Source organism: Calidris pugnax, unplaced genomic scaffold (genome assembly GCF_001431845.1).
Source record: "Calidris pugnax isolate Ruff unplaced genomic scaffold, ASM143184v1 scaffold188, whole genome shotgun sequence".
Lineage (NCBI taxonomy): Eukaryota > Metazoa > Chordata > Aves > Charadriiformes > Scolopacidae > Calidris > Calidris pugnax.
This window is the reverse complement of record NW_015091257.1, coordinates 13194353-13221619: the sequence shown is the minus strand read 5'-3', so window position 1 is coordinate 13221619 and position 27267 is coordinate 13194353. Positions and strand designations below refer to the sequence as shown.

At 40.3% G+C, this 27267-nt stretch overlaps 1 protein-coding gene across 1 annotated transcript; it reads right to left on the bottom strand.

Moving 5' to 3' along the window:
* Positions 1-211: 211 nt before the first annotated feature.
* On the bottom strand, positions 212-26032 carry LOC106898724 (gamma-taxilin-like). The gene is made up of 10 exons (XM_014960143.1): positions 25747-26032; positions 13772-14081; positions 13003-13094; positions 9478-9648; positions 8535-8729; positions 7030-7149; positions 5893-5967; positions 2376-2468; positions 1761-1856; positions 212-736 (listed from the first exon to the last, which is right to left on the bottom strand). Exons 1-10 carry the CDS (start codon positions 25885-25887, stop codon positions 416-418), a joined length of 1614 nt encoding a protein of 537 aa, XP_014815629.1. The 5' UTR covers positions 25888-26032; the 3' UTR covers positions 212-415.
* Positions 26033-27267: the final 1235 nt, after the last annotated feature.

Genomic DNA, 27267 nt, shown 5'->3' with positions numbered 1-27267 from the left:
ACCTCTGCAGCATTAAAGCTGACACCTATGCCAGTGGTTCACCACTACTATCATGAAGAAAAGAATGCATCTTAAAAGGAACACAACCAGATCCAACCTAAGCTTTCTAAGGGGAACAGAGTACCTCTAAGACTCATTCTGTGTCGTGGGGAGGAAACGCACATGCATCCTTTTATGGAAAAATATTTTCTTTTAAAAAATGAGGCAGATGTGCAACACAGTTGTGGAAAATTTATAGTTTAAGCTATTTAAAGCTGCTATGCAGCTTCCTGTACCACATAAGTCCAGTAGTTCTAAGAAAATACAGATATGGTAGAAAAAGTAAGAAAATTTTCACCACAAAACCAAATAGTTACCACCAACAGAGAAAGTTATACACAAAATATATCTCTCAATACAGTGTTTACACTTCATTTTAGTCTACAGATTCAGTGCCAGGAGCAGGACTTGTCGAGACAGTCTTTTCACAATTATCTGCCGCACGCGATTCCACATCGGGCTGGATCCCTGGTTCCGTGTCAGTGGGAGTTCCCAGCTCCTCGTGGAAATTGAGCGTGCAGGACTGCAACACCTGCACAGCTAGATCCACATCTGCTTCTCTGAGAGAAACCTGCTCCTTAAGGACTTCCACCTTCTCATTCAGCTCGTTCCTTTCTGTCTGAAGAGCCCTGCATAGCTTCTCCAAACGCTCCAGTTTTATTTGAAAGCCCTTGTATTCTTTATCTCTTACTGTTTTCTGAAGGACAAAAGAAAATAAAAGCTCTGTGATCCAACTGATCTTTTTTTTTCTTTAAAGAATCACTACTATTTAATCCTGAATATTAAGTCTTGATTAATCTAGTGGGTCAAATTCCAGCTGCACTAGAGCAAATTTGCTCAGCATACTTGACCACTACACTTCAGATGGTCTGTCTAAGCTGGAGTGGCAACAGGCACCTTTACAAACAAGCAATGAGAACTATATGATGCTAATTGTAATTGAGGGCAGAGTGTCAGTGAGAATCCCGATATAAAGGCCCATAAAGCAGTCAGTTGCAACCCAAATAATGGCAACTACAGGGAGCAGAAGGGCACAGAAGAGGGAAATTTAAAATCCAGCAGCAGAATCCAGGTCAGAAGGTATCATACTCATGGCTCTCTCTGTTCTTGTAAGAAACTAGTTAGGAAAGATAAGCAGTGCTACAGCAGAACCTATATACCCTAGCAGATGGTTTAGCAAAATCACACCTAATATACTTTAACTATGCATTAGACAGTGGAGGCAGAACTGTGTGGCTTCTGTGGAAACTGGTTTATCTCTTCTCCTGCTGGACTACTATTCAGTAACGGCACCTCACGCCCTCAAAGCAGCAGCGCTGCAGGAAAGTAACTGATGCCTTCCACCCGGGGGATTTCCTTCATGTCACTCTTGTCTATTTAAAAATAGATTTCTATTGCAGCACTGATTGAACTTTGTTCAGCATATTAAAATCTGTTCAATTCATTCAGCTTGTATGATTTCATACACGTTATTGCACCAATTTAACAGTGAGCAGGGAAAGATGAGGCTGAGCTTTTTGTGCGTCACGACTTTAGATTTATATAGCAGCTTTTTATCTTCCACATCTGAGGAGAACAGTACCATTTACACGGAAACAGAAAACAGATCATCCAAGAGGTTACTGTGTATTATTTCCAATTCTCCAAAACTGAAACACTGTATGATGTTCCCTAGGACGCAGACTTTAGTTTAGCCATATGGCTGTTCAACAGATAATTACCTCTTCAGCCATTTGCAGAAGAGCCTTGTTGTTGTTTTCCCATTTTGTACGCCACACTATGGTTTCCTTTTCCAGTTTCTTAATCTTCTTCGTCATCTACAAAAGATAAATAGAAGACTTTAATTTTGTGGCCTGTGTTGCAACATTTGGAAAGTACTGTAACTTTCCAAGTCCAGTTTGAACAAGTTATTTTAGAGAAAAGTCTTTCTGCACAAAATCAAGCTCACAAATGCAGATTCTGCATTCAAAGAAAACAAGATTGATTGTTAAAAGAAACAGACTAGCAACCTTCAAGTACAACTAATAAAAAGCTCTAGGAAAATAAGTTTTAAAACACAAGCACAGCCAAAAAGACCAAGAAGTATTGTATGCCTCTGATAAAAAACACTGAAATTTGGATTCAGATATTAGGCAGCATGTCAAAAACAAGAAAAAATTACATTTCTTTTCCATAATATGACAAGTTCTTATGCCCTATCTTATGATCCAAATCAAATGTCAAAATACTCCATATACTTTCAGAAGGCAAACGCTGTTATAAAATCTAAAATGTATCCCACTAAGAGCATACGTTTTTATATTACTTTTTATGAAACTAAATAATCCTATAAGTACCTTCTCCATTTCTTGCCTGAAGGTTGTAAAGAGTTCATTACTTTTTGCCATGGTGGTCTGGAATTCTTCAAACTTATCCATGTAAAGAGAAAGCTGTTGGGAAAGAGGCAGGAACATTAATCTGAACAGCTGTATACAAAAACATTAAGGTACAAGGGAAAATTAAAATAGTAGAAGATAAACTTTTTTTATACTATTCTACGATTTCCATTTGAGAAGCATACAGAACTTGTCTGAAAACATGCCACTCAAATTATATATGAAAGGAGAGTTCTATGTTTATAGAACAGTAATATATTCTAAAGAAAAATATATTCTATGGTTTATAGAATGTTGGAAGACATCACAGTTCATCATGATCTCATTTTTGCTTCCACACTAAAAAAAAACCCTCAAGCATCTGCGGACTTTAATATACATGAAATTCAGCACATGGTTAGTGAAATTAAACTTCAAAAAAGACCTACCTTTCCATCTTAACCAGCCAAAGCTAACAACTAAGGCTGAGACAAAATAAACATGATTGATTCCAGAAATCAAAATTTATATTCACAACCTATGAAATCTGCCTAGTGATCAAAAATCATGGAAAGAGAATATTGACAAGGAATTAATTTAGTAGGGAAAAACATTACATTTTAACAAGTGAAGGGCATTAATGTTCCATGACAGAAAATTGCGAGACAAGGGCAATCATCAAGAAGGAACTGCAAAATATGTTAATTAACATAGTTTTTCCACAAAACATACATTACATCATGCTTGTTATTAAAACAACTTATACTACTAGTGTTGTAATTTGATGTTCTGAGAATCCATTACCATTTACTAGGAACTTCTTACTCTATCTGAAGAGTAATCAGTTCTCTCAATTCTTACATTGGAGGTTGCAGGACAATACAATTCAGAGCACAGAAATATTATATTTTCCTCTAACAGCAGAGGAAATTTTGTAACAGGAATTAGCCTACTTTGTCAACAGTAGATCATGACTGTCATTTTTGTGACTGAACTTTCTAGCTCATCTTATTCTACAAAAAAAAATAAAAATCTGTTTGCCCCAGGAAACTACTCCTATTGTTACTATTAAAAAGCATAACAAAAAGGTAGCAGGATTTTAGATAAAATGTAAACAACTTAAAAATCATAGAAGTCTAAGTGCAGAAAAAAAAATATTCTGGAGAATCTGGATATTAAAGAATCCAAGTCACTGGACACCCTTGGGTATGTCTGTGTATATGTGGTTAAATGTAATCATACACACACACTTCAAATGTAACAGCTGGAAAGCCTGGGAAAGAACTGGGTTTACTACGTATGAAAAAAGGCCATGAAACAGAGCTTGCAAGGAGACTCAATACAAAAACCTCACAAAACTGAAGCAATAAGAAGTATACAATAAAAGGAATAGTTGCTGCTTCTCAGATGCTACGTCAGCTTAACCTTATTATTTCCCCTTTGCCTTACGTGGTGAGCTCATGTGTGGCCAATGACCAGGTGATCCAGAACCACCACACAAAAACCTGGAGACCATCTCTCCACTCTCAGAGATTATTTTGCTGCAGCATTTACAGCTGTCATGGGTGGAGTGATTAACTTCACTCGTAAGAGAGAGGTAGTGAAATATTTATTAAGGTGAAACAGTGATTTAACAGAATTAGTTGTAAATGTGAGAGTGTTTTGTGAGATTCAATGCCAAGGCACACTTGATTATTTACTGCACAGAGGACAGGGTCAGATGAGCTGTCAGGGAGCCCCTCCCATTGAGTCATGAGGTTCAGAAAGGACCCCTCTTGCTTTCTAAACTCCTTCTCAGAGAGGAGTCTAGGTGCTGCTGCATGCAATCCTAGTCCCAGACTTGGTCAATGGTTTATGTCTAAAGGATTATATATGCACAATCAGTCCTTTATATCACTTAGCTAAGATTTCAAAGTTTAGCAAGCTATTAGTCACTTACCGAGAATCTGTTGTGGCAAGGAATCTCTCACCCTTGAGGAGCAGAACCTTAAGCTAGAGTTCCCACTCAAGGGGAGATCCTGGCATGCAGCCTGCTGCCATGCAGGGAAGCTCAAAGGGCTCTTGGGCTGTCCACTATTTATAGAGTAAGATAATTGACCTATAGTCATATTCTCATGGGAACAAAATATCTAGGACCGCGCTCCAGATAGCGTTTTGGCTGTTGCCAGCCATCCCCCAAAGTCCAGGTGCAACACATTACAACTCCCACTGATGGCTATGGCTTGAGCAGGAGCTGGGGAAGAGGAAACACCACCACAACAGCATGAAAAAAAATTGAATATCATAATTATTTTTGGAGACACTCAGTTTTAAGTTACTAAACCTCTGTCATGGTTTTACCTCAGCTGGAAACTAGGACCACACAGCTGCTTGCACACTTCTCTGCCCTCAATAGGGTAGGGAGAAGAGGGAGAAAAGGAGGGGAAAGGGAAAAAAAAAAACCCTCATGGGTTGAAATAAAGACAGTTTGATAGAACAGTTACAGAAGAGGAAAACAACAACAACAACGGTAAAAAAAAATACAAAAAGAAGTGATGCAATACAACTGCTCACCACCTGATGATGCTCACCACTACCCATTGCCCAGGCCACCCCAAGTTGTGATCCCGGATTCCTGTCCCCTGGCCAACTGCCATTTATATACTGAGCATGAAGCCTATTCCTTTGACCAGCTTGTCCTGCCTATGCTCACTTCTCAGCTTCTATGGGAAGCTGAAAAAGTCCTTGACTAGGACTTAAGGAACAACTAAACCCTCTATGTGTTATCTGATTATTCTCATACTAAATCCAAGCACAGAAGCTACTGGGAAAAAACAATTAACTGTATCCCAGCTGAAACCAGGGCAGCCTCAATAACAACAAGGATAAACATGACATTGCTTGCTCTTAATCCTTCACAACAGGATGGGATGGAAATAGTAAGGAACAAATTCCAAAAACCTGCAGGAGTAAAAATCCCCAGCCAACCCTTTCTAGGCATAACAAATGCCTCTCTGGTCCTAAACAGCTATTTGACCAAAAACAAAACAAAACAAAAAAACAAAAAAAAAGAAAAAAAAGAAAAAGATGATAAAAATACCTTTGGAAGAGAGAAAACAGTTCCAGAGAAGCCAGGGTATGGTAAAGAAGTAACCTCAATGAAAAGATTCTTAACCTTTCAATTATTCTATTCTTTGTAATATTAACACTATTAATTTAAGAGGATACTAACTTCAGCAATTCAGTGTTTAGCACCTTCCAGTAACAGTATTATCCATATGTATTAAACAGCAAGTACAAAATGTCAAGTCTTTACAATTTATTCTTCACACTTCACTATTTTAGAGTTACTAACTGGAAATTAAATTTAAGACTTAATTTAAAAAATACCAAATACTTTTCGCAAGTAGTATATTGCATCTAATAAATTGTAACATGTAGTTCACTACAACCACAAATCTCTCAGTATTTTCTTTTCAGCACAACTGGTATTGAAGAGCACTCCATTAAAAAACAATACCTGCTGCTTCAGTTGAGCTTCCTGTTGCTTCATCTGTTCACATTTGTGTCTGGACTCAGTAGCTTCTTTCAGCAGCTAAAAAAAAAATAATTGCAAAATGGCATAAAATGAAGAGTGCTCCTAAGAATGGCTTAAAGAACTATCAAGTTATGATGAAAAATGAACAAGAGTTAACATCACCTAAGGGCCATTCAACCAAGTTCTTACATGGGTTTTTCATTACTATACTATACTTTCATAAACACTATTCAAAGCATGTAGTGGCATGCAGAAATTATTGTTATTGAGACATTTTTCTAATTGGTAGAATGAATCAAGGTTTCTTTTTCTATAGCAAGTTTAAACTGCTACACTTAAATGAGCATTTCATTAATGAACTGTAATTTACATCTGTTTTGTAACTTCTAATTTTTTTTTCTACTTCCATTTCTCCAGTCACTAATAACACCTTTACAGACTAGTTCAATTTGAACCATTTCACTAGTTCAAACTTGACACCATTTTGTAGATTCATCTCTGAAGATATTTTCATCAGTTTATGATTCCAAAATTACGTTTTAATAATACAAAACAATCCAAAATCCAACACTGGATGATCATTTTAAGATTCTAGGCAAAAGCCTTCCTTTTCCTGTGTAAGTTACAGTTATGTAAGGAGTATAAAAGAAATCTTCACTTAAGTATTATTTTTAAATTACAAGCTAACTTCTTGGAAGGCTGCGAGTAAACTGTTTTATTTGTACGTTGATAATCAACATCAGGCATAGTTTTGGGGACAAAGTTTAGAACAACATATGCTTTGTTCTGCTTTCTTACAGCATAAAAACAGAAGTTACAAGACAGCAAAGAAGTACCCTTTGGGGTTTCAGCTCAAGACACTTCCTAGTCTAAGAAAAATCTAAATGATAACCAGCACATTTACTAAGAAAATGCAAACAGTAATATTTGCCTGTGAATACAGACATGAATACCGCAGGCATCATACACAAAACTTAAATCTCAGTCTTCATGTTGAAATCTACCCTAACTTTCAAAAGACAGTCCCCCTCAGTGAGTTTGCTTTATTGACTTTAAATCATGAAAAATCTGGTGTGGTGGGTTTTGTTATTTCTTTTAACATACGTAGAATTCACTTACAAACTCCCTTTCTCGCTGATGTTTTTCCTCTGCTTCTTTAATAAGATGAGTAGTTTGCTGAAGTTTGGCATCCACAAGTTGCTGCTGCAATTCTTTATGTTTGAACACTTTATCAATATGCTAGAGAAAGAAAGAAAATCATATTAGTCAAATATGAAGAGTACACTCACCTTAATTGACCAGTGCGCATGTATGGGGAGATGCATTCTGTTTCTATGTTTCATGCAGAAGAAAAAGCAGCAAAGACTGTTTTACATGCTCTTTTCCTCCTGTTATTGTCATACATTATAGCTACACAGTTTTTGTCTTTCATGAAAGCCAGAAGCATTTTTTATTAAATGGGCACAATACTGTCAGCCACTTCACACCAGGTATTTAAAAAATCCTGTAACCAGTAGCCTACATGCTTTGTTTTGAAGTTGGCGTATCTACCTCTAATCCTATTGTACTTGGTTACACCTAAAAAGTCTAGTCCTCACCATTAAAAAGGATCAAAATGAGCAAGATTTGCAACAACAGCTTATTTGGACAATGGAATTCCACAAATCACTGCATTTTGCAGTCTTACTTCCATCTGTGAAGTAGCACAAGGCAGCTTCCTACCTTTTCTCTTTCCCATGACAAATATTCCACGAGAGCAAAAAGTGGGAAACTAGAGTCTACAGAGAGCTTTTAAACTGATTCCGATTTTAAAAAAAAAGAATGAACAAAACCAGTTGAGAAATCATATTCCAAACCTATGCAAACTAAGAACTAAGTTGTAGAACTCCTTGAAGCTTGGTTCTCTGTTTGACAAGTAGAATTGGCTGCTTTCCATTACTGTAGTTTAGACTGGCTAGCTCACATACTGGTGCCAATTAAAGCTAGCTCAGTTAGCCCTAAAATACAGTCATTTCCATGACACTAGTCCAAATATATTCTTAAAGTGTGATAGCTTATTTTGATTCTATGCCAACAAGAAGAGCTACATACACAAAGAAGCTTGCCAAAACCTCCCAACCTTAATGAACCAAACCAAATAAGATAGAAAATAAACTATATACCCCCTCCCATTATACTGTGAAATTATAATTTAGAAGAACTTCAAATATTACTACGTATTTATGTTGGAAAGAACCTCTGGAAGCCACTTAATCCACTCAAACTAGGTCAACTTCAAAGTCTGATCAGGTTGTTCACACCTGGCCCAGAGGAGTTCTGAATAACTCTCAAGACAGATTCCACAATCTCTGGACAACTTATTTCTATTGGACTGCTTTCACTGTGCAAGATGTTTTTTCAATGCATCTTGAATTTAGATATGCAAAACCAAACAGGAAAAGCATGGAAGGGGCCAAACAGCTACTTAATTTTTCACAGTAGTGAGGTAGAAAGAATAATCTAAAATATATACATACACACACGATGACTGTAAAGCATTAGAGTTTTTTCTCCCCTTTAAATAATCATCTGATCCTTACAGTCAAGTAACTAACAGAATCCCATTAAAAGCATAATGTAAGCACCTCTTCTCGCAATGCATACTGCTCAATGAGTTTCTTCAGTTTTTCCCCCAGTTCAATATTTTCCTGACGGAGCTTGGCATTATGCATATCATGCTGTTCCAGTTGAGCCTGAATTTCATTCAGCGTAATCTGGAAGTGTGCAGTTCCTTCTTTCCGTTTTTCTTCATATTCGCGCGCTTGCCGCATGTTGTCTTCCTTTGGTGAGAGAATATTAACGTGTTCAAGCCAAACCACACACCTTTTTTCATATTTTTGAGTCAGAAACAATGGTAATAACTCATTTCTGCAAAGTTTCAAGTTCTAGAGTGCAAGAGTTAAATTAAACCACAACCATAATATGCTATGCTGCCTAGCCATATGAAGTGCACAGAACAAAGAATCTAGAAATTTCAGAACTTTTAGAGAATTTTGTCCTTACCATTACTAACATCGCTCAGGGGCTGGTATTATAAGACACTATATGAACTCCTCTGCAAATGTAAGAATTACCCAGATGTTAGAAACAGCACTGATGAAGTTAATTAAGCTTCCTACAGTGATCACAGATAGGGATCTCTTGGTTCTCTTCCATTTCACTCCAATTCATTATATTCTGTCAGAATTAAGCCTTTTTTGATACCCTGCCATTTCATACTGCTGTTATTTCACTTGTGCTATTTTTTTCAAGTTATCAGCACAGCTCCCAGAAACAAACATGGCAAGATCACATACTGCAAGTAATATGATCTATGAACCAGTCTGAGGTAGGGGGAAAACTAACAAGTTGAACTATCCCCATATTCTTTACCTTAAAATCAGGTACACTTATGCCACACACCACCAATGTTCTGCGGGCACAGGTAATTGACAAAGTGGAAAATAAAGAGCAGCAGTCCTGATTTTAGGCAGTAATCAGTAAGATTTCCATCACTATTTGCATTGCAATCTACATAAATAAACTAACCTTCAAAGTCTTGTTATGACGCTGAAGCTCCCGACAGAGAGATTCCAGTTTGCTACGTGCCAAAATGGCCTTGCCATGCTCGCTCTGCAAGTGGACCTTCTCCTTCACAACTTGTGCTTGCTTCTTCTGCAGTATCTTCATCTGCTTTTGAACATTCCGGCTCTCCTCCAACTAACATTAGAGAGTATATTTATTAAACAAACATAGGTGAAACTATCTTTATGCATCTAGATGAGCAGAATGAAAAAAAGTTTTAAACATTTCAGATGAAAGCAAGGAAGTCAATAATTTCATTAAGATCCCCAAGCTGATCTTAAAGAGAAACTCCCATCATCCTTCAGAAAATTCAAAATGTGTAAGGACACAGAATGAAAATATACAAATTGCAACTTAACAAACATTTGCCTTTGAGGAGCAGGGACCATGGACCTGTTGACCGTGGGCTATCAGCTTTTGTTCAGCTACAAGGATAAGACCAGCCTTGAGAAAGGAGGATGTAGCAGATAGAATTAAAAGCTGACAGACCGGCTTTCTAACAAGTCACAACTTTTTCCACTCTCTTATCTGTAAGGTACACTCAGCTTTTTATCCAACAGGTCTTGTTTTTACTATCAAAAAAGAAAACCCCACATGACTGTATGGCGTTCTTTCTTGTCAGCAGGAGCCCCTACCAAAGGAAGCAGTAATTTTTACCAGTTTTTAAAATGCTAAGGTGTTTCAGAAAGGAACAGATACAACCAGCAGCCCTGACAAATCAAGTCAAATACTATTAAAGTTGCACAGCCCAGACTTTGATGACTTAAGAGATCTGTAATCTCAACTATTTGAGGCAAAATTTTTATTTCCTTTAGGTTTTTTAGATGGCAGATGACAGCGTTAAACTTTCTATACAATGTTGACTTCACTATTATTCCATGAATATCCAGTGAACAGAAGTTTCATGCACTGATATCTAGCTGAGAGTAAGTTCCATTATACACGATTTTTGGGCTCCCCGAGAAACCATGCTATTTAGAGTCTGTTCTATTGTAAAGAGGGTAACAATGTCAAGTGCAACATTGCTCCTTATTAGATAGTGCCTCAGCCTCAGGACATCACAGGAAAAGGTGGCTGGCAACAAGGAACATTACCATGACAGAGAAGAATACAATGCTGGTTTTCTGAAAGAGCTCAAAATAATGCTGAAGCACAGAAGAAAGAATAAATAAAGTTAAGGACCTCCATGACAACAGTAAATTAAATGTATATTTCATCTAGTTTAGAGAAAATGAGAGTTATGGAAATATTTGATATCCAGACATACAAAGCCCTTTTCTTGGGTGGCCATAAAAAACACTTCAAGTGGCTGTGCTGTTTGCGTACCTATGAAACTTCAGACCTGTAAAAGTATGCCAGTGTGAGACATATCACCAAGGATGCAAGCCTGCCTGCGTCACAAATTGATCTCCTGATAGATTCCAAATTAGGAAAAAAAAAAAACTGTGGAAGATCTTTTGCCAGGAGAGAGGCATTCCTACCTTTATTGTACAGTCCTTTTCATGAGACACCACTGAAAAACCTGACAGTGAGCTTTAAAGATGAATCTTTAAAAAAAGAAAAAAAGCATTGTAGGTGCACTGTCATGAACAGTTCAAACCTCTGCAGCATTAAAGCTGACACCTATGCCAGTGGTTCACCACTACTATCATGAAGAAAAGAATGCATCTTAAAAGGAACACAACCAGATCCAACCTAAGCTTTCTAAGGGGAACAGAGTACCTCTAAGACTCATTCAGCTAAAACAGAGCTATTGTTATACCCAGACAAGCTTCCACCCAACTTCCCAGCAGTCCTGAGCATCATGGGGAAAGCAACTGGTTTTCTAGGATGGTGAATATCTGTGAACTTTGAATGCTTACTTTACCTATGGATCCTCTCCTGGCAGGGAAAAAAAAAAAAAAACGCAATGTGAACACATCTCTCTTGACTGCCAAGCTTCTTGAGGGAAATTACAATTCATTTGGTCTAGCTGTTACCTAATTGTTCTGAGATCTTTCCTTCAGCAAGAAAACTCAAGTGAAGAGAGCGCAGACTGTTTTCCTTCTGCAGAAGCAAGGAACTCATGCCAACCTAGCTCCTCATGCAGGCCATCATGATCACCACTGATTTGACATGGGAGCTGCTCACTCAAATGGACTTCTCTAATAGACATGCACAAGCAATTGCTCATAAGAACTAACTCATTCACTGCATTTTTCTCTCACAGTATCAAAGCTTATTTTTAGGTGGGGTCCCCATTCTTGAAGTGCACTATGGAAGTATTATTGTTTCTTATTTAAATGAAAGTGACTTCCTAGATAAGCTGCTGGTTTTGAAGGAAATTCACTCATGTGAACAAGAGCATGCACGTAAGAAAGCGCAAAGAAAACAAAGCAAAAATGTAACAGACCTCCCAGGAGGACTCAGGATTTCCTAAAGAGAACTAATGTTACTCTATTCTTAGTAATTAGTATTGTCTCTTACGAGTGGAAAGACTACCTGCTAGCTCATCCTCAAAGCTCTGGAGACATTAATAATCTCAAGGGAAAAATAAATTTATTTCAGAAGAGTTATGCCATGTTGTACAGCCATTGTATCATTTTCATATATAATACACTTGACATCTATAGAAGGCAAACCTTCTTTTTTCCAAGATATTCAGTTATCTCTTCAGGTTTGCATTCATTTTTTTATCTACAAATACAGTGGGAAAACATACACAGTATTTCTAGTCTTTTCATTCTTGTCTGTCCCTGTCTCAAAATGAATGAGCAAAGCATTTTTGTTGCCAGCCACATTCTGAAAAGTCAACTTATGAGCCTTCCCTACTCCCCCCACCCCCCAATTTTGCCATCAATTAATTTAGAGAATAAATTATTATTTCTCCTACTTGAGGTGGGAACATACTTTATGATTAATTACTACCAAAGTTTTGCCTTTTTGGTTTGTTACTGAAGAAATGAATGCTTTTCTATCCGTTTCTTTGCCTGATTAGAAAGCACAAAGCAAAATTAAACCTAGATCTTTCCAACTTCCTCTACACCCCAAAAATCACTAAAGAGTTAAGTGTAACTGACACTTTCTTTTTCCCCAGTCTTAATATTACAATATGTTCTTTCCCTTTATGATAAAGGGTATGCATTATAAAATGTTAGCACAAAAGCAGTATCAACAGACACAAACTAAGAAAACAATTACTCCCAAAAGAAACTGTTAGCTTTTCCGTTAATCCTAATGTTACGCTTCAGCACCAAGTTACCAAAAAGTTATCATAACCTGTTTTTCCTTTGGATTTAGGCAGTCATGTAGAAGTGAAATCACTACATACAAGTTTGGCTGAAGCAATGCTCATAATAAGCCTGAACAGGGTTTGGGTTTTTTTTCCCCTTCTTCCTACCAACACTCTGAAATACTCAAAATCATTAACTGTCCTGTATTACAAGTTCCTGCATTCCACAGTTAATATTAACACATGAATAACTCCTGCTGTCTTTACAAATTACTTACCAGATCAGCATACTTCTTACACAAAGCTGCCAGCTTTTCCTCTGGAGTAGAAAGTGTGTTCAAGGCTTTCATTAGTAACAGCACTTCTTTTCCTATGAATTAGATTAAATACAACCATATTAAAAAAAATAGCAGAAGTAAAATGTAGAACTATGAGAAATTCATGTGAGTTAAGTTGTTCTTCAGTTTGCTAGCTGCATAATCCTAACAGATGACAAATGGGAAGTCGTCAACGGTAAGAATAAATTTGTTTTGCTTATGTGCCATTACACAACTTGGCAAGCAAAAGTTACTTTAATCTTAGAACCCCAAAATATTTTTATTTTCTAGTTTATAATAACACCAATAAAAAGAAAAATCTGAAAGAGTTAAATTTAAAATGTTAAGTTTTGCTAATAAAGGATATTTACACAAGTGTTTTTAATAAGCCTTTGGAATTTAAATAGCAGCAGGTTTTTGGGTAGCATAGAACACTGCAATCCCAAATTTAAGAGTTAATCCAAGAACCGGAAAGTTAAAAAAGCCAACTAGTACTTAACACACTATTATTATTATTAAAGTTCCTGTAAGAATAGCATTACCAGCAGAAGGATTCTTACATATGTATTAATAACTGTGTTTTCCTAAGCAGAAGGACACATTTTCTCAGAACGTTCTGTTAAAGATGACAAGTTTTGGCTGCAAAGTAAACTCGAGACAGAAAAAACACATCTATTTTACGAACATGTTACAGCCATTTAAAAAAATCAAAATGCCAAAGAGAACATACCCAAAGTTTTCTCTTTGTATTTTTCACTCTCTGGATCTTGTTGGCCATCAGGTGGATCAGTACGAACTTCTTCTCTCCCCGGAGTCTCCTCACGAGACTCTTGAGAGCAGCAGATGGGCCCCAGGTGCTTTCTGTTCTTCGTGATGTACTCGGCTTCTTCCAACGCTGTGTTTTCCAGGCCGTAACAGTTGGACTGCACGTGCTGCAACGCCGTATCGGACAACTCATTGCACTTGCTGTTCACCAGCTCATCCTGGTTATTCATTCCCATCTCCTGAGATCCAGCTTCTTCCATTGCACCACCAACCAACTTCGGAAAGGAAAGGAAGAAGCGGAAGTAAACAATCAAGCAATTGTACTTAAAATGAGAACTCCCACCTTTCTTTTCTATGGACAAAGAGTAAAATTCCACCGTTACTCAAGTTGATCCTCACTGCTGTTAAGACAGGCATATAAATAACTGTACAGAGAATGAACCTAAAGAGTGATGAAGAAAACAGCACATAACAGCCCAAAATATTAATTACTGTATTATGAAAGAACTTCAGTACCTTGTAATTGCAAAAATGTTTATACTCTAGAAATTAAAAGTTCATATAAAAATCTGTTCTTAAAGCTCCAAAACTAATTGACAACAACTCAGATGTTAAAGCACACAATCTTAAATGAAAACATTTCCCCCTTGAGTTCTGAAAAATATCTCTCAAATAATCATGAAGTATAATAAATCCAAAACTCAGCAGGAGTTTAACTAGGTTTATGTACTGTTATTTGAAAAATAAAGTGCAGAAATTGAGACAGGAGGACATAAGTATGAAAAACAACTTTATTACACATTAGTTTCAGAAAAAGTAAAGATATCAGTTTTAAAATAATTCAAGAGACATACTTCAATAAAGAGGCGGGGGAGGAAATTAACCTGCTAGGAAGTCTACAGAAATCCACAGAAATAGAGAGTTTTGAGGGTTAGTTTAAACTACTTCAATCAAAATGCGAAATACAATTTTTAGGTCATGACTGGATAAAGTCTGTTGTTATAACAGGAACTATAAACAGGACCAGGAGCACATCCGTTTTTGAAGTGTTCATCACAAAAGTGAATACTAACTGGCTTCAGATTTGGAATCCCACTACCTATGATTTTTAACAATTCACCACACGATTTCTGCTCAATTAAGCAGAACTTTTTTGAAAGATTTCTTAAACCCCAAAATGTTTAATCATTTAACTAAGAAGTTAAACATCACCAGATGTTTTAAAACTGCAGTGATGCATCCGTATTTTGGAGCAGAACACCTGATGATACCACTCTATAGCTTATTAAGCAGCTACGCCACCGGACTCCTCTCTTAATCACCAGAATGACATCCTCAGTTTCCAGAAACATTTCTGATAGAACTTCAAGGGTGTTTTAGTTGTTTGGTTTTTTCTCTTGTTGCGCTACCGAGGCTGAGACTCAGGACAATACCTGGAAGTGATTGGCTATTTTTTTTGCTGTCCATTTGCAATCCTACTATACAACATACATAGCTAAAAGCAGATAAGCAGAGCTGAACTCACTTTACTGCCAAAGTCATGTGATCATTCTCATCGATTTATTTTCCATGAACTGAAAGTAAGTTTCCTTAAAAAGTCACACGGAATTATAAAAACAGGGCTTGTTTATATTCACAGTTAAGCTGTTGAAGCACAAATTAATTTCAAATTATCTTATATTTTAATATTAAAAGTGTGCTAATTCTTAAAGCCAGGAGTTTGCACTGAGTTTTATATTCTGCACAGATGGACCGTTTTCCTCTTCAAAAAGAATTAGCCAACATCAAAGGAATGCAGCCAACACTAATAATATATTGTGAGATATATTTCAACTCCCCATTTGTTCAGTATGCTTGGAAGAGTTATTTTTTAAAAAAAATATTAAACAAATATGCATTAATATTGTAAAAAACATAACAGCTTAGTTGTTCTCTACACTTAAAGCAAGTCTCTTGCTTTAGACTTTTATCTCAAGGCAGATTCATTCTTGAGAAGATGGAATTCATACAATACCTTTCACAAAGGACAATAAAGGCTTTTAACTGCAAATAATCTCTATAGACATTAAGGAATAACTTTTGACTTAATGAAAAATTCACTTTGCACCGGTGTGAAAATGATGCACATGCTTTACAGAAAAATATAAACATGCTGTAGTTATATCATTCTCCAATCATGTCAGACAGTGTACTTGATAAATACCTTGCAAAGGTAATGCAGTAATAAAATTGGTATAACAAGTAACCAACCCCAACATTTAACATTTGACTTTTTAGACCTGTAAAACGCTTTTTTCCTTAAATTGCCTTAAACCTTGGGCCTTCTATTGGCAGGGGAAATGCCTACCACTCCAAGTTTAGGGTCAGCTAAACAAACAAGGTGCTTCTTAAAAAAGGACGAGATGTGAAAACAGTAGACCTCACTTCACCTTTTTGTAGGTACAATGGTATGAATCTTCTCTAAAAAGCATAATTCATACAGAAGCTCAAGATAACTGACAAAACAGGGAAGATCAGAGATATCTGAACACAACATGATACCAAAGTAGAACTGCAGTACCAGCATAGCAACTAAAGCTTGCAGGTTTTCCATCACACAGAACGTGAACTTGCAATTCAGACTCGTGCCTAAGAAGCTTAACAAAAGGTAGGAAAAGTCTGCTCTAAACCCAAAGCTTCTGGGTTTGCACAGTGTTTCCAGACTTACCAGAATCCCTAAACAGACTCCAAATTTTCTTTTTGAAAGCAGAGCACAAAATTGACAGGAACTCCAACAAGCAGCTGAGAAGGCCGGACTGGCTGCAGCTGTGGTTACACATTGAACAGCAGCAGTGGTCAAACAGCTCTCTTGCTATCATTTAATTCTCCTTTTTCCGTACCTGCCTCTGTTGTGCTAGCAACAGTGTTCCTAAAACTTGTTCTCACATGGTTTATAGCGAGATCAGTACCTCAGCCCAGTTCACTACACGGCAAAAGGCAATCCTGCCAACTGGAAGTTAGCACGATGGTTGGAAAGAAGCCAAAGCACAAGAGTGACTAAAATTTAAAAAAAAAAAAGTCAGTCTAATCACAGCCAGAGCACAAGGAACTAGCCAAAAAAATACCTTATCCTAACTGCAAGTAGGTAGCTAACATTGATTACTGAGGTACTGAAATATTCAGCAAAATTATGTTCGTGAGAAGCACTGCTTCAAGTTTAGGCAACCCAGAGACTTCTCATCCCAGAGAATTCCACCATTTCTGGGGAAAACAGAATGACTACTGGCAAGGGCAGACGTGTGACCAGTAAGTCATTAAATGCTCACCTCTACTAGCAAACAATCATAGTAACCTAAACGCCTGTCAATTCAGAGATGACAATTAACATGCGCATTCTACAGCATCTGGAAGTTTCACAGAGTGAACACCACCACCTAATTAATTCAGCAGAGCTTTTTGAAGAAGTCAAGTTACATGACAGTCCAATTCTTTCCTGACAATAATAATTTCTCAACTCTGAGCATGCTCCATCCTTCATCAAAAAAACCCACAAGGATTTTCAGAACTTCAGACTCATTCTCCGAAGTCTAACAGAGAAAATTGAAATGACTTATCAGAATGAATTGAAGGAAAAGTTTGTGTACAAATGTCTTGTACATTTCAACCATATTTGTAAATAACAGCAACAGTGAAAAAACTCCAGAACTTGTCAACATTCTTTTGGTTTTCCAACTCCAAACTTACTGACAAACAAACATACTCCCTGTGAAATCAAACAGCTGTGTAGCAGTAGACAGTTTTTGTAATAGTAATCAATTTTCTCAACTAAAATACAATTAAAAATTGGTGAACACAAGCTAGAATACTGTATTTAAAGAAGCGGTTCTACTAGCAGCTAGAACAACCTGTTAACATACAAAAATAACTACAAAACCCCCTATCAAGTTGCAGGCCATATGTTTTGGCAAAACTGGCAGTAGTGGCACGACATACTAAAATTCTAATGTATTTAACCTAGATTAAGAGTGTTTGTTTTTCATTTTAAACAGAGAAGTCTGCTATTGCCTGACAGGGGCCACAAACACCAATAGCTAGATGACTAACAAAGGATTTTCTACCTAAGTTTTTAATACCTAAACTGAAAGTCTAAACAGCCTTCTTACAGTCAATTTTATTTTTAAAACACTTTAACTACAGATAGTTTCAGATTTGATCTCTGTCAAGCTTCGAGCTGGAGCATAGTAATAATAAATGTCACACTGAGAATGTTAAATACTAACCCATATTAGTATCACTGAAATTCCACCCCCCTCACTGAGACAATGGTCAGAACAACCCCAACTGTTACCTCTATCTTTTCAAATGCGAGCTCATCAGATGAGTGAACTTCTCAGTTCAACATTCCAGCCAGAACAGAGCACTTCCAACAGCACATTGTATAATAGCGCTGATTCAGTACTGACTGAATAAAAACAAAACCAAACCACCCCACCAAAGACCTTCCACTGAAATCACCACTACCTTTTCTAGCTGCTACTGTGCTCTCTCAGCTTCTAGCTGCCCTCCAGCCTCTAGCTTCTAACCAGCTTTAACGACAGATGGCTTACAATCTGATGGACCAGAATTAAGATTTTTACATACCTAGATTTTCAGTGAGAGACAAAAAGAGTATGTTGCACAGATGTGTCACTTGATAACAGAATTATTCATCAAAATTCAAAATTATCATTAAAAAATAAGATACTTGTCACCTATATAGTTGCAAAACCAGTTACTACAAGATGCTGACATTTCTGAATAAGCATATGTGGGGAGTGAGGAATTGTCGAGATGCGCTCCTGAGCGAGAGCCCGGCAGGTGTTCTTGTGGTGATGCGAAGGAAGCCTTAAGAACAGTAAAACAACATCCTTGTATGGTAATGTGAAGGCAACAATATAGATAGCAAGTTAGCAAAACAGATAACAAATTATCAAAACAAATAATAATGACTAATTAGCCTAGGCGCATGAACACTTCTATGTAGCCAATTGTATTGCTCACAACGGCGTGTGGACAGGCCCCACAACTTATCTGTAGGGAGCACAGTGTGTGATCAAAAGACAGAAACTATATATGCTGGAAAAATAAAACATTAAATGTCTTCGCTTCACCACCTGGCGGAGTCCGTGCCCTTTGTTGCCGCAAGCATATAATCTTCAAGCTATTTAAGACAGAGTCACTGGCCAAACAACTTAAATGCCTGTAGGAAAATTACTGGCAAGATCACTCCTGCTCACCCCAAAGTTTTCATTAAGTCTTCTGCTCTGTTCTCTCAACTTGTACCTTGATCAAAAATGGTGCACACCAGGAAAACTCTACCTTACTTCGTATCTAAAAAATGAGAGTACAAGATAGGGATCCTATTTATGAAACTGGCTATGATCACAAGAGCCTAAGTCAATTTTACTTCAACAGTACTGCTTCAGTAACATGCACTGCACATAAGGACAAAACAGGCACCTGGGCAGAACTAATTCACCAGCTAATCAATGCCACCAGAGGCAGCCTGGGCTTTCATCGTGGACTGGCAGAGTTCACAGTCCTGAGGGATACAGGCCAGACAAAGAGTAAAGTCAGGACACTGAATTTTAGGAAAGCAGACTTCGAGTTGTTCAAGGAGTAGTTAGGTGTCTAGAGAACAAGTCATACGAGGAGAGACCGAGGGAACTGGGCATGTTTATTTTGGAGAAGAGGAGGCTGAGGGGATACCTCATTGTCCTCTACAATTACCTGAAAGGAGGTTGTAGAGAGGTGGGTGTTGGCCTCTTCTCCCAAGGGGATAACGACAGGACCAGGGGAAATGGTCTGAAGTTGCAGCAGGGGAGGTTTAGATTAGATTATTAGGAAGAATTACTTTACTGAGAGGGTGGTCAGGCCCTGGAACAGCCTGCCCAGGGAGGTGGTGGAGTCACCATCCCTGGAGGTATTTAAGAAACACGTAGACATGGCTCTTCAGGGCACGCTCTAGTGCCCGAGATTATTGGTTTGTGGGCGGGTGTGATGTGGTGGGGTGTTGTGTTTTGTGGGGGTTTTTTTGCTGTTTGGTTTTTTTTTTGTTTTTTTTTTTTTTTTTAAGGTTGGACTCAATCTCAGAGGTCCCTTCCAACCATGGTGATTCTGTGATAGTAAGACCCCCTGGGAAATTGCCCTGGGGACAAGGCAGCAGAACAGAGCTGGCAGACCTTTAAGGACAGAGCACAAGAGCTCTCAATCCCCAGATATAAGAAATCAGGAAAGAAGGCAAGAGACCAGCATGGCTGACTCAAGACCTTTGGTCAAGCTAAAGGGCAAGAAGGAAGCACACAGGCAGTGAAAATAGGGACAGGTATCCTGGGAAGGGTATAGGGATATGTCTCAGTTGTGTAAAGATGGGGTCAGGAACGCCAAGGCACAGTTTGAGCTGACCTTGGCAAGGAACACATAGAACACGCAAGAGACCAGCATGGCTGACTCAAGACCTTTGGTCAAGCTAAAGGGCAAGAAGGAAGCACACAGGCAGTGAAAATAGGGACAGGTATCCTGGGAAGGGTATAGGGATATGTCTCAGTTGTGTAAAGATGGGGTCAGGAACGCCAAGGCACAGTTTGAGCTGACCTTGGCAAGGAACACATAGAACACTAAGAAGGGCTTCTACAGGTATGTCAGCCAGAAAATAAAGGTCAAAGAAAGCATAGTTCTCTACGGTGAACAAGACTGGCAAACTGGTAACAACGGACAAGGAAAGGACTGAGGTACTCAACAACTTTTTGCCAGTTTTCACTGGCAACCTCTCTTCCCACACCTCTTGAGTGGATGGACTGCAAGGCAGGGACTGGAGAGAAAGGTCCCTCCCACTGTAAGAGAAGATCAGCTGCACGACTACCTGAGGAACCTGAACGTACAGTAACCTATGGAACCCTACGAGACACATCCGAGAGTCCCAAGGGAATTGGCTGATGTAGCTGCCAAGCAATTCTCCATGATATTTGAAAAGTCATGGCAGTCAGATGACTGGAAAAAGGGAAACATCGCATCCGTTTTTAAAAAGGGCAGAAAGGAGGAGGCTGGGAACTACTGACCTGTCAGCCTCACCTCTGTGCCTGGGAAGATCATGGAACAGAATCCTCCTAGAAGCTATGCTAAGACACATGGAGGACAGGGAGGTGACTTGAGACATCCAGCATGGTTTCACTAAGGGCAAGTCCTGCCTGGCCAAGCTAATGGCCTTCTGTGATAGAGTTAACTACATCAGTGGTCAAGGGAAGAGCTACAGATGTCATCTATCTGGATTTCTGTAAGGCCTTTGACACAATCCCCCCCAACACCCTTCTCTCTAAATTGGAAAGATACGGATTTGATGGGTGGATGAGTAATTGGCTGGATGGTCACATCCAGAGCGTAGTGGTCAACAGCTCAACATCCAGATGGAGATCAGTGACAACTGGTGCTCCTCGGGGGTCCATATGGGGACCAGGACTGTTCCGTATCTTCATCAATGAAACGGACAGTGGGATCAAGTGCACCTGCAAGAAGTTTGCAGACAACACCAAGCTGAGTGTTGCAGTTGATACACCGGAGGATGCCATCCAGAGGGACCTGGACAGGCTTGAGAACTGGGCCTGCGTAAACTTCATAGAGTTCTACAAGGCCAACTGCAGGGTCCTGCATCCAGGTTGGGACAACCCCCAGTATCAACACAGGCTGGGGGATGAAGGGATGGAGAGCAGCCCTCCCAAAAAGGACTTGGGGGTACTGGTGCATGAAAAGCTGGACATGACCCAACAACATGCGCTCACAGCCCAGACGGCCAACTGTATCCTGGGCTGCATCTAAAGAAGCATGGTCAGCAGGTCAAGGGAGGTGATTCTGCCCCTCTACTCCGCTCTCATGAGACCCCACCTGTGTCCAGCTCTGGAGTCCTCAGCCCAGGAAGGACGTGGACCTGTTGGGGCGGGTCCAGACAAAGGCCACAAAAATGGTCAGAGGGATGGAGCACATCTCCTGTGAGAACAGGCGGAAAGAGTTGAGCTTGTTCAGCCCAGAGCGGAATCCTTACAGCAGTCTTCCAGTACTTAAAGGGGGCCTACATGAAGGATGGGGAATAGATTTTTAGAAGGGCTTGCTGCAATAGGACCAGGGATAATGGTTTTAAACTAAAAAAGGAGAGATTTAGACTAGATACAAGGAAGAAATTTTTACAATGAGGGTGATGAAACACTGGCACAGGTTTCCCAGAGAGGTGGTAGAATTCCCCATCCCTGGAAACATTCAAGGTCAGGATGGGACAGGGCTCTAAGCAGCCTCATCTAGTTGACAATGTCCCTGCTCATTGCAGGGCCTTTGGACTAGATGACCTCTAAAGGTCCCTTCCAACCCAAACTATTCTATGAGCTTATCCTACCATGCCAAAATGTATCATGAATGGACTTTTTTGTGTGTCAGTACCTTTAAAAATCTACCTACAGCACTACCTAAAATAAACTCTGCTTGGTATTGGTACTAGTAAAGTACCTGTATTTTATGCTCCTGTGCATACATATACTCAAACTTTCCCCAAAACACCTGAAAACACCTCTCTTATTAAAAGTAACCATAACTAGTATCTACACTAACATCCTTTTTCTCCTCTCTGTTAGCAAATTACCCTAAAAAAATTAAAAAGCACTAGCACTAATGTATCAAAACATCTACACTTCCCATAGTAGCAGTTGGCCTGGACTGTGAAAAGACTTGGAATTGCTAACACTTTTAAAAATATCCTGGAAGCTTTAGAACAAAGATACATATAGGTTTTCACAACTGTAAGACAACCTAAATATACAAGTGTCAGGGGTTCAGCTGGGATGGAGTTCATCTTTTTGCTAGCAGCTGGTACAGTGCTGTTTTGGATTTGGGATGAGAAACACTTTTGATAGTGCGCTCGTGTTTTTGGTTGTTGCTAAGCAGTCAAGGCCCTTTCTGCTCCTCACACCACCTCACCAGTGAACAGGCTGGGGCTGCACAAGAAGCTGGGATGGGACACAGCTGGGACAGCAGAGCCCAACTGACCAAAGGGATGTTCCATGCCACATGACATCATGTTCAGCATCTAAAGCTGGAGGAAGAAGAAAAAGGGGACATTTGGAGTGACATCATTTGTCTGCCCAAGTAACCATTATGCATGATGGAACCCTGCTTTCCTGGAGGTGCCTGAACACCTGCCTGCTGATGGGAAGCAGTGAATGAATTCCTTGCTTTGCTTATGAGTGTATATTTCGCTCTAACTATTAAACTGTCTTTATCTCCACCCACTACTTTTTTTTTTTCTCACTTTTACTCTTGCAGTTCTCTCTCACATCCAAACTCGGGGCAGTGAGCAAGAGGCCCTGCAGTTGTAGCTGCCAGCTGGGGTTAAGCCACAACAACAAGCAAATATGGAATCATTTGCTCAGTACCAGATTTCAGAAAAAACTGCTTGAATAACATCTCTCTCCTGACTACATTTTCAAAGGCATCACACATGCAACTGAACATAAATGCTTTATACCCCTTATCCTGACCAATTACATAAAAAAATCTTGTGGGAAAAAGTATGTCACATTTATCATAAGTGTTTATGGTCTATAACAAAATTTAGTCTTCCTGCATCTCAGCAATTTACTTTTATCTGTTAACACAGGAAAATTTACTTTGAAAAAATGTGTAATATATGTTTCCTAGGTGCAGATACCCAAGACTACTTCATGTAACATAACTCTATTGTGCTGAAAAATCAGTCATTCTTGGTAATAATTTTATTCATGACTTCTCCATAAAAACTAGTATTTTTGGATGTCATAAAATTTGGGTTTGAATTTCATAGCAGGTGCACCTTCATCCACTAGTCTAGACACTATAATTCAGGTGCCTATAACCACAAGACTAGCTCATTACGGTTATTTCTCCATGCAATCCTTCTCTATACTATGCTCACTGACCTGAATGATCATGCAGTCTAATTATACCTTTCTGAAAACCTGATGGCCTCTGAGGTGGCTTCCCCACTGAACGAGGATCTTAGTTGTGAGATCAGAGAGTCATTTCAAACAAACATCTCACCCTGTTCTGCCATTACATTCAAAAATATGTTCTACCCACCCATTTATCTACTTTCAAAATACTGGACTGAGGCACCTGCAGTATTGGTCATCATTAGTTTTAAAGCATTGCAAGGTTAGAAGTCCCAACACAGAAAAAAGTCAACTAAGAGATAACTGCTTTGGAAATCTGTATTTTATCTTTATAAAAGTCAATACAGAGTCAATGTATAGTAGAATTCCACTATTAATACTGCTGGCCTTATATTCAAGATGTGGTCTTTGATACTGGTTCAGACACTTACATTCCCTTATGGTACTTACATTAAAAGACAGAGGAAGAAGCATGGAAAGGGTAACAGAAGTTACCCTTTCCATGCTTCTTCCTCTGTCCTTTAATGGCCTCATGACACAAGACATTCCTGCTTTTAAAAATAGCTTTTATTTACCCCAAACAATTGCACAGGGGAAAAAAAAAAAAGTTGGTTTTGTATCATTTTTCTTCTCTGTGCTCTGAAAAATTAGAAAGATCTCTTCCCTGCTTTAGCTTAAGACACTTAAAATGGTTTCTGTAATTCTAGCAAAAATTTCACTTGAGGAACCCAAAGCTTAAATGGAAGCTTTCAGTGCATTTGTATGCAGGGCAAAGCACTGCACATTTCACCAGCCCTTTTTTAATGCAAGCATCTGACACAGGTGCTAATTAAGAAAACACTTAAGATAGCATGAATCACTTCCGCCAATGAGGTTTCACTTCCTCTTTACTCTAAACCTAATAGTTTTCTAGTCATCCATAGTACGTTTCTGGAAAAAGCAGGGTAGACAAGTTCTGAATTCCCAATGCAAACAGGTCACAAGGAACCTAAAAATAAAGCTCCCGTGTACCAAAGCAGGGGGAGGGAAATCTGCAAGAGGTTGCTGAAAGATTTTTAATACACACAAAAAAAAAAGTTAAAAGTAAAATTTGCTTAATATTCCCTGCCATATTTAACCTTTTTTAAAAATGAAATTCCATTTGACTGTGGGTATATAAATAATATGAAGGTGCTGGTTAGTTTGCTGGGGGGGGCGTCTGTTTTTTTTATTAAAAAAAAATCATCACCTGCTTTCATAGCAGACACTGAAGTTACTTACAAGTGACTTACTAGTAAAGAACTCCAGAAAACACACAGTAGGAGACAGCTTTTCACTGAGAAAAACTAGCCCCACAGCCTTCTAAGTCTACCTCCACTGCGACAAAGTTACTATTTCTGGGATATTATCGTTTGTACCCCAAAAAAAAAAAAATTACCACCAAAAAAACGCTTGAATTCATGTAAGGACACAAGATGAGAATCAAAGTGGCACATGAAATGACCAAGTCAGTTCTGTCACTGTGTTGGTGGCATTACATACAGCAGCTGAGTTACAGCACTTTTCAAGTCTTTGCCGTTTGGTGCCCAGGTACACACATTTTAAGCTTTTCCTACCCGGAAACATAACCAGAAGTGACCGTAAAGTCACGGAGGGCACCGTTGCTTTCAGCATCATTTCGTCAGAGGGAGGGAGAAGAGAGAAAAGACCGATTTTTTACTCATTTCGGAGCGTAAAGGAACGTTCTCTCCGCCGCCCCCGCAGCCCCACCGCGCCGGAGGGAGAGGAGGGCAGGAGGCACAGCCAGGCGCGCCTCGCACCTCAGCCGCACGGCGGGCACCGGCGGCGGCGCGGGGGCTCCCCTGACACTGCCGGGCCGCGGCCCCCCGACGGGGGAGTGGGGGGAGACACTCAGGGCCGCCCGGCGGAGCCTCCGGGGGCCTCACGTACCCTCCGGGGCCTGCCGCATGGGGGACGGGGGAGGAGAGGAAAGAGGAGCGCCCTCCCGCCGGGCCCGGCTGCTCACCGCCCTCACCTCCGGGCTGCCGCTCGGGGGGGGCGCCGCCGCCGCCGCGTCTTCCTCTTCCTCGCCGCTCTGGCTCGGCCGCCGGCTCCGTCCCGCCGCGCCGCTGCTGCTGCCTCCTCCGCGCGCTGCCTCCGCTCCGCGCGTCGCCATGATGTGACGGCAGCATCCAAACAAGCTGCCGAGCCCAGGGAACACCGGAAGCTCTCCCGGCCGGCCCGCCCCTGCTCCTTGCGACAGCCAATCGCCGTGCACTCCCTCCGCCCCGCGCTGTTGGGAGGGGACGGGGCGACCGGCGTCCTCCCCGCCCGCGGGCTCCCCGGGAGAGAGGGAGGACTGCGCTTCCCAGCCTGCCCTGCGCGGGGGCGCGCCCGCACCCTCCCAGCGTGCAGCGGGGGGCTCCCCTGCGCTGCGGCCCCCGCAGGGCATGCCGGGAGCGGTAGTCGGGCCTGCCGCCGTTGGGGGGGCGCCGAGAGGTGTCTCCCCGCCAGGCCGCGGGCACAGGCACACGGCGTTATTAACGGACTCACAGAATGGCGTGGGGGTTGGAAGGGGCCTTCGGAGGTCACCTAGTCCAACCCCCCCCCTTTGCCAAAGGAGGTCCACCGAGAGCAGGTTGCACAGGATGGCGCCCGGGCAATCAGCCTCTCTGGGCAGCCTCTTGCTGTGCTGTCACCCTCAAAGTAAAGGAGTTTTTCCGCTCGTTGAGATGGAGTTTCCCGTGTTCCAGCTTGTGCCTGTTAGCTCTTGTACTGTTGCTGGGCATCACAGAATATAGTCTGGCCCCATCCTCTTGACACCCTCCCTTTACAGGATTAATAAGCATTGATGAGGTCCTCTCTCAGTCTTCTCCAGGCCCTCAGCTCTCTCGGCCTCTTCTCATGAGAGAGGTGCTCCATTCCCTTGATCATCTTTGTAGCCCTCTGCTAGACTCTCTCCAGCAGTTCCCTGTCCCTCCTGACCTCGGCACTGGTGAGGCCTCACCTCGAGTGCTGTGTCCAGTTTTGGGCCCCTTACCACAAAAAAGACATTGAGGTGCTGGAGCGGGTCCAGAGAAGGGCAACGAAGCTGTCACCAGCTGGAGAGTAAGTCTTATGAGGAGAGGCTGAGGGAGCTGGGGTTGTTCAGTCTAGAGAAGAGGAGGCTGAGGAGAGATCTTATTGCGCTCGATAACTACCTGAAAGGAGGGTGTAGAGAGATGGGGTCGGTCTCATCTCCCAAGTCACAGGAGGTAGGACAAGGGGAAATGGCCTCAAGTTGTGCCAGGGGAGGTTTAGATTGGATATTAGGAAACATTTCTTCACTGAAAGGGTTATCCAGCATTGGAATAGGCTGCCCAGGGAAGTGGTTGAGGCACCATCCCTGGAGGTGTTCAAAAGACAGGTAGACATGGTCCTCAGGAATATGGTTTAGTGATTTTTATTTCCTATTTCTTATTTATTTTTTTGTCAGAGTTAGGTTGATGGTTGGACTAGATGACCTTTAAGGTCCCTTCCAACCTAGACCTAGACGATTCTATGATTCTAAATGGGG

Coding starts and splice junctions, on each gene's coding strand:
- LOC106898724 (XM_014960143.1), bottom strand. CDS start 25,887: ATGGCGACGCGCGGAGCGGAGGCAGCGCGCGGAGGAGGCAGCAGCAGC. Junction 13,095..13,771: donor ATACAAAGAGAAAACTTTGG/GTATGTTCTCTT, acceptor TCTAATTCATAG/GAAAAGAAGTGCTGTTACTA. Junction 737..1,760: donor TTCTGCAAATGGCTGAAGAG/GTAATTATCTGT, acceptor TTTGTCCTTCAG/AAAACAGTAAGAGATAAAGA.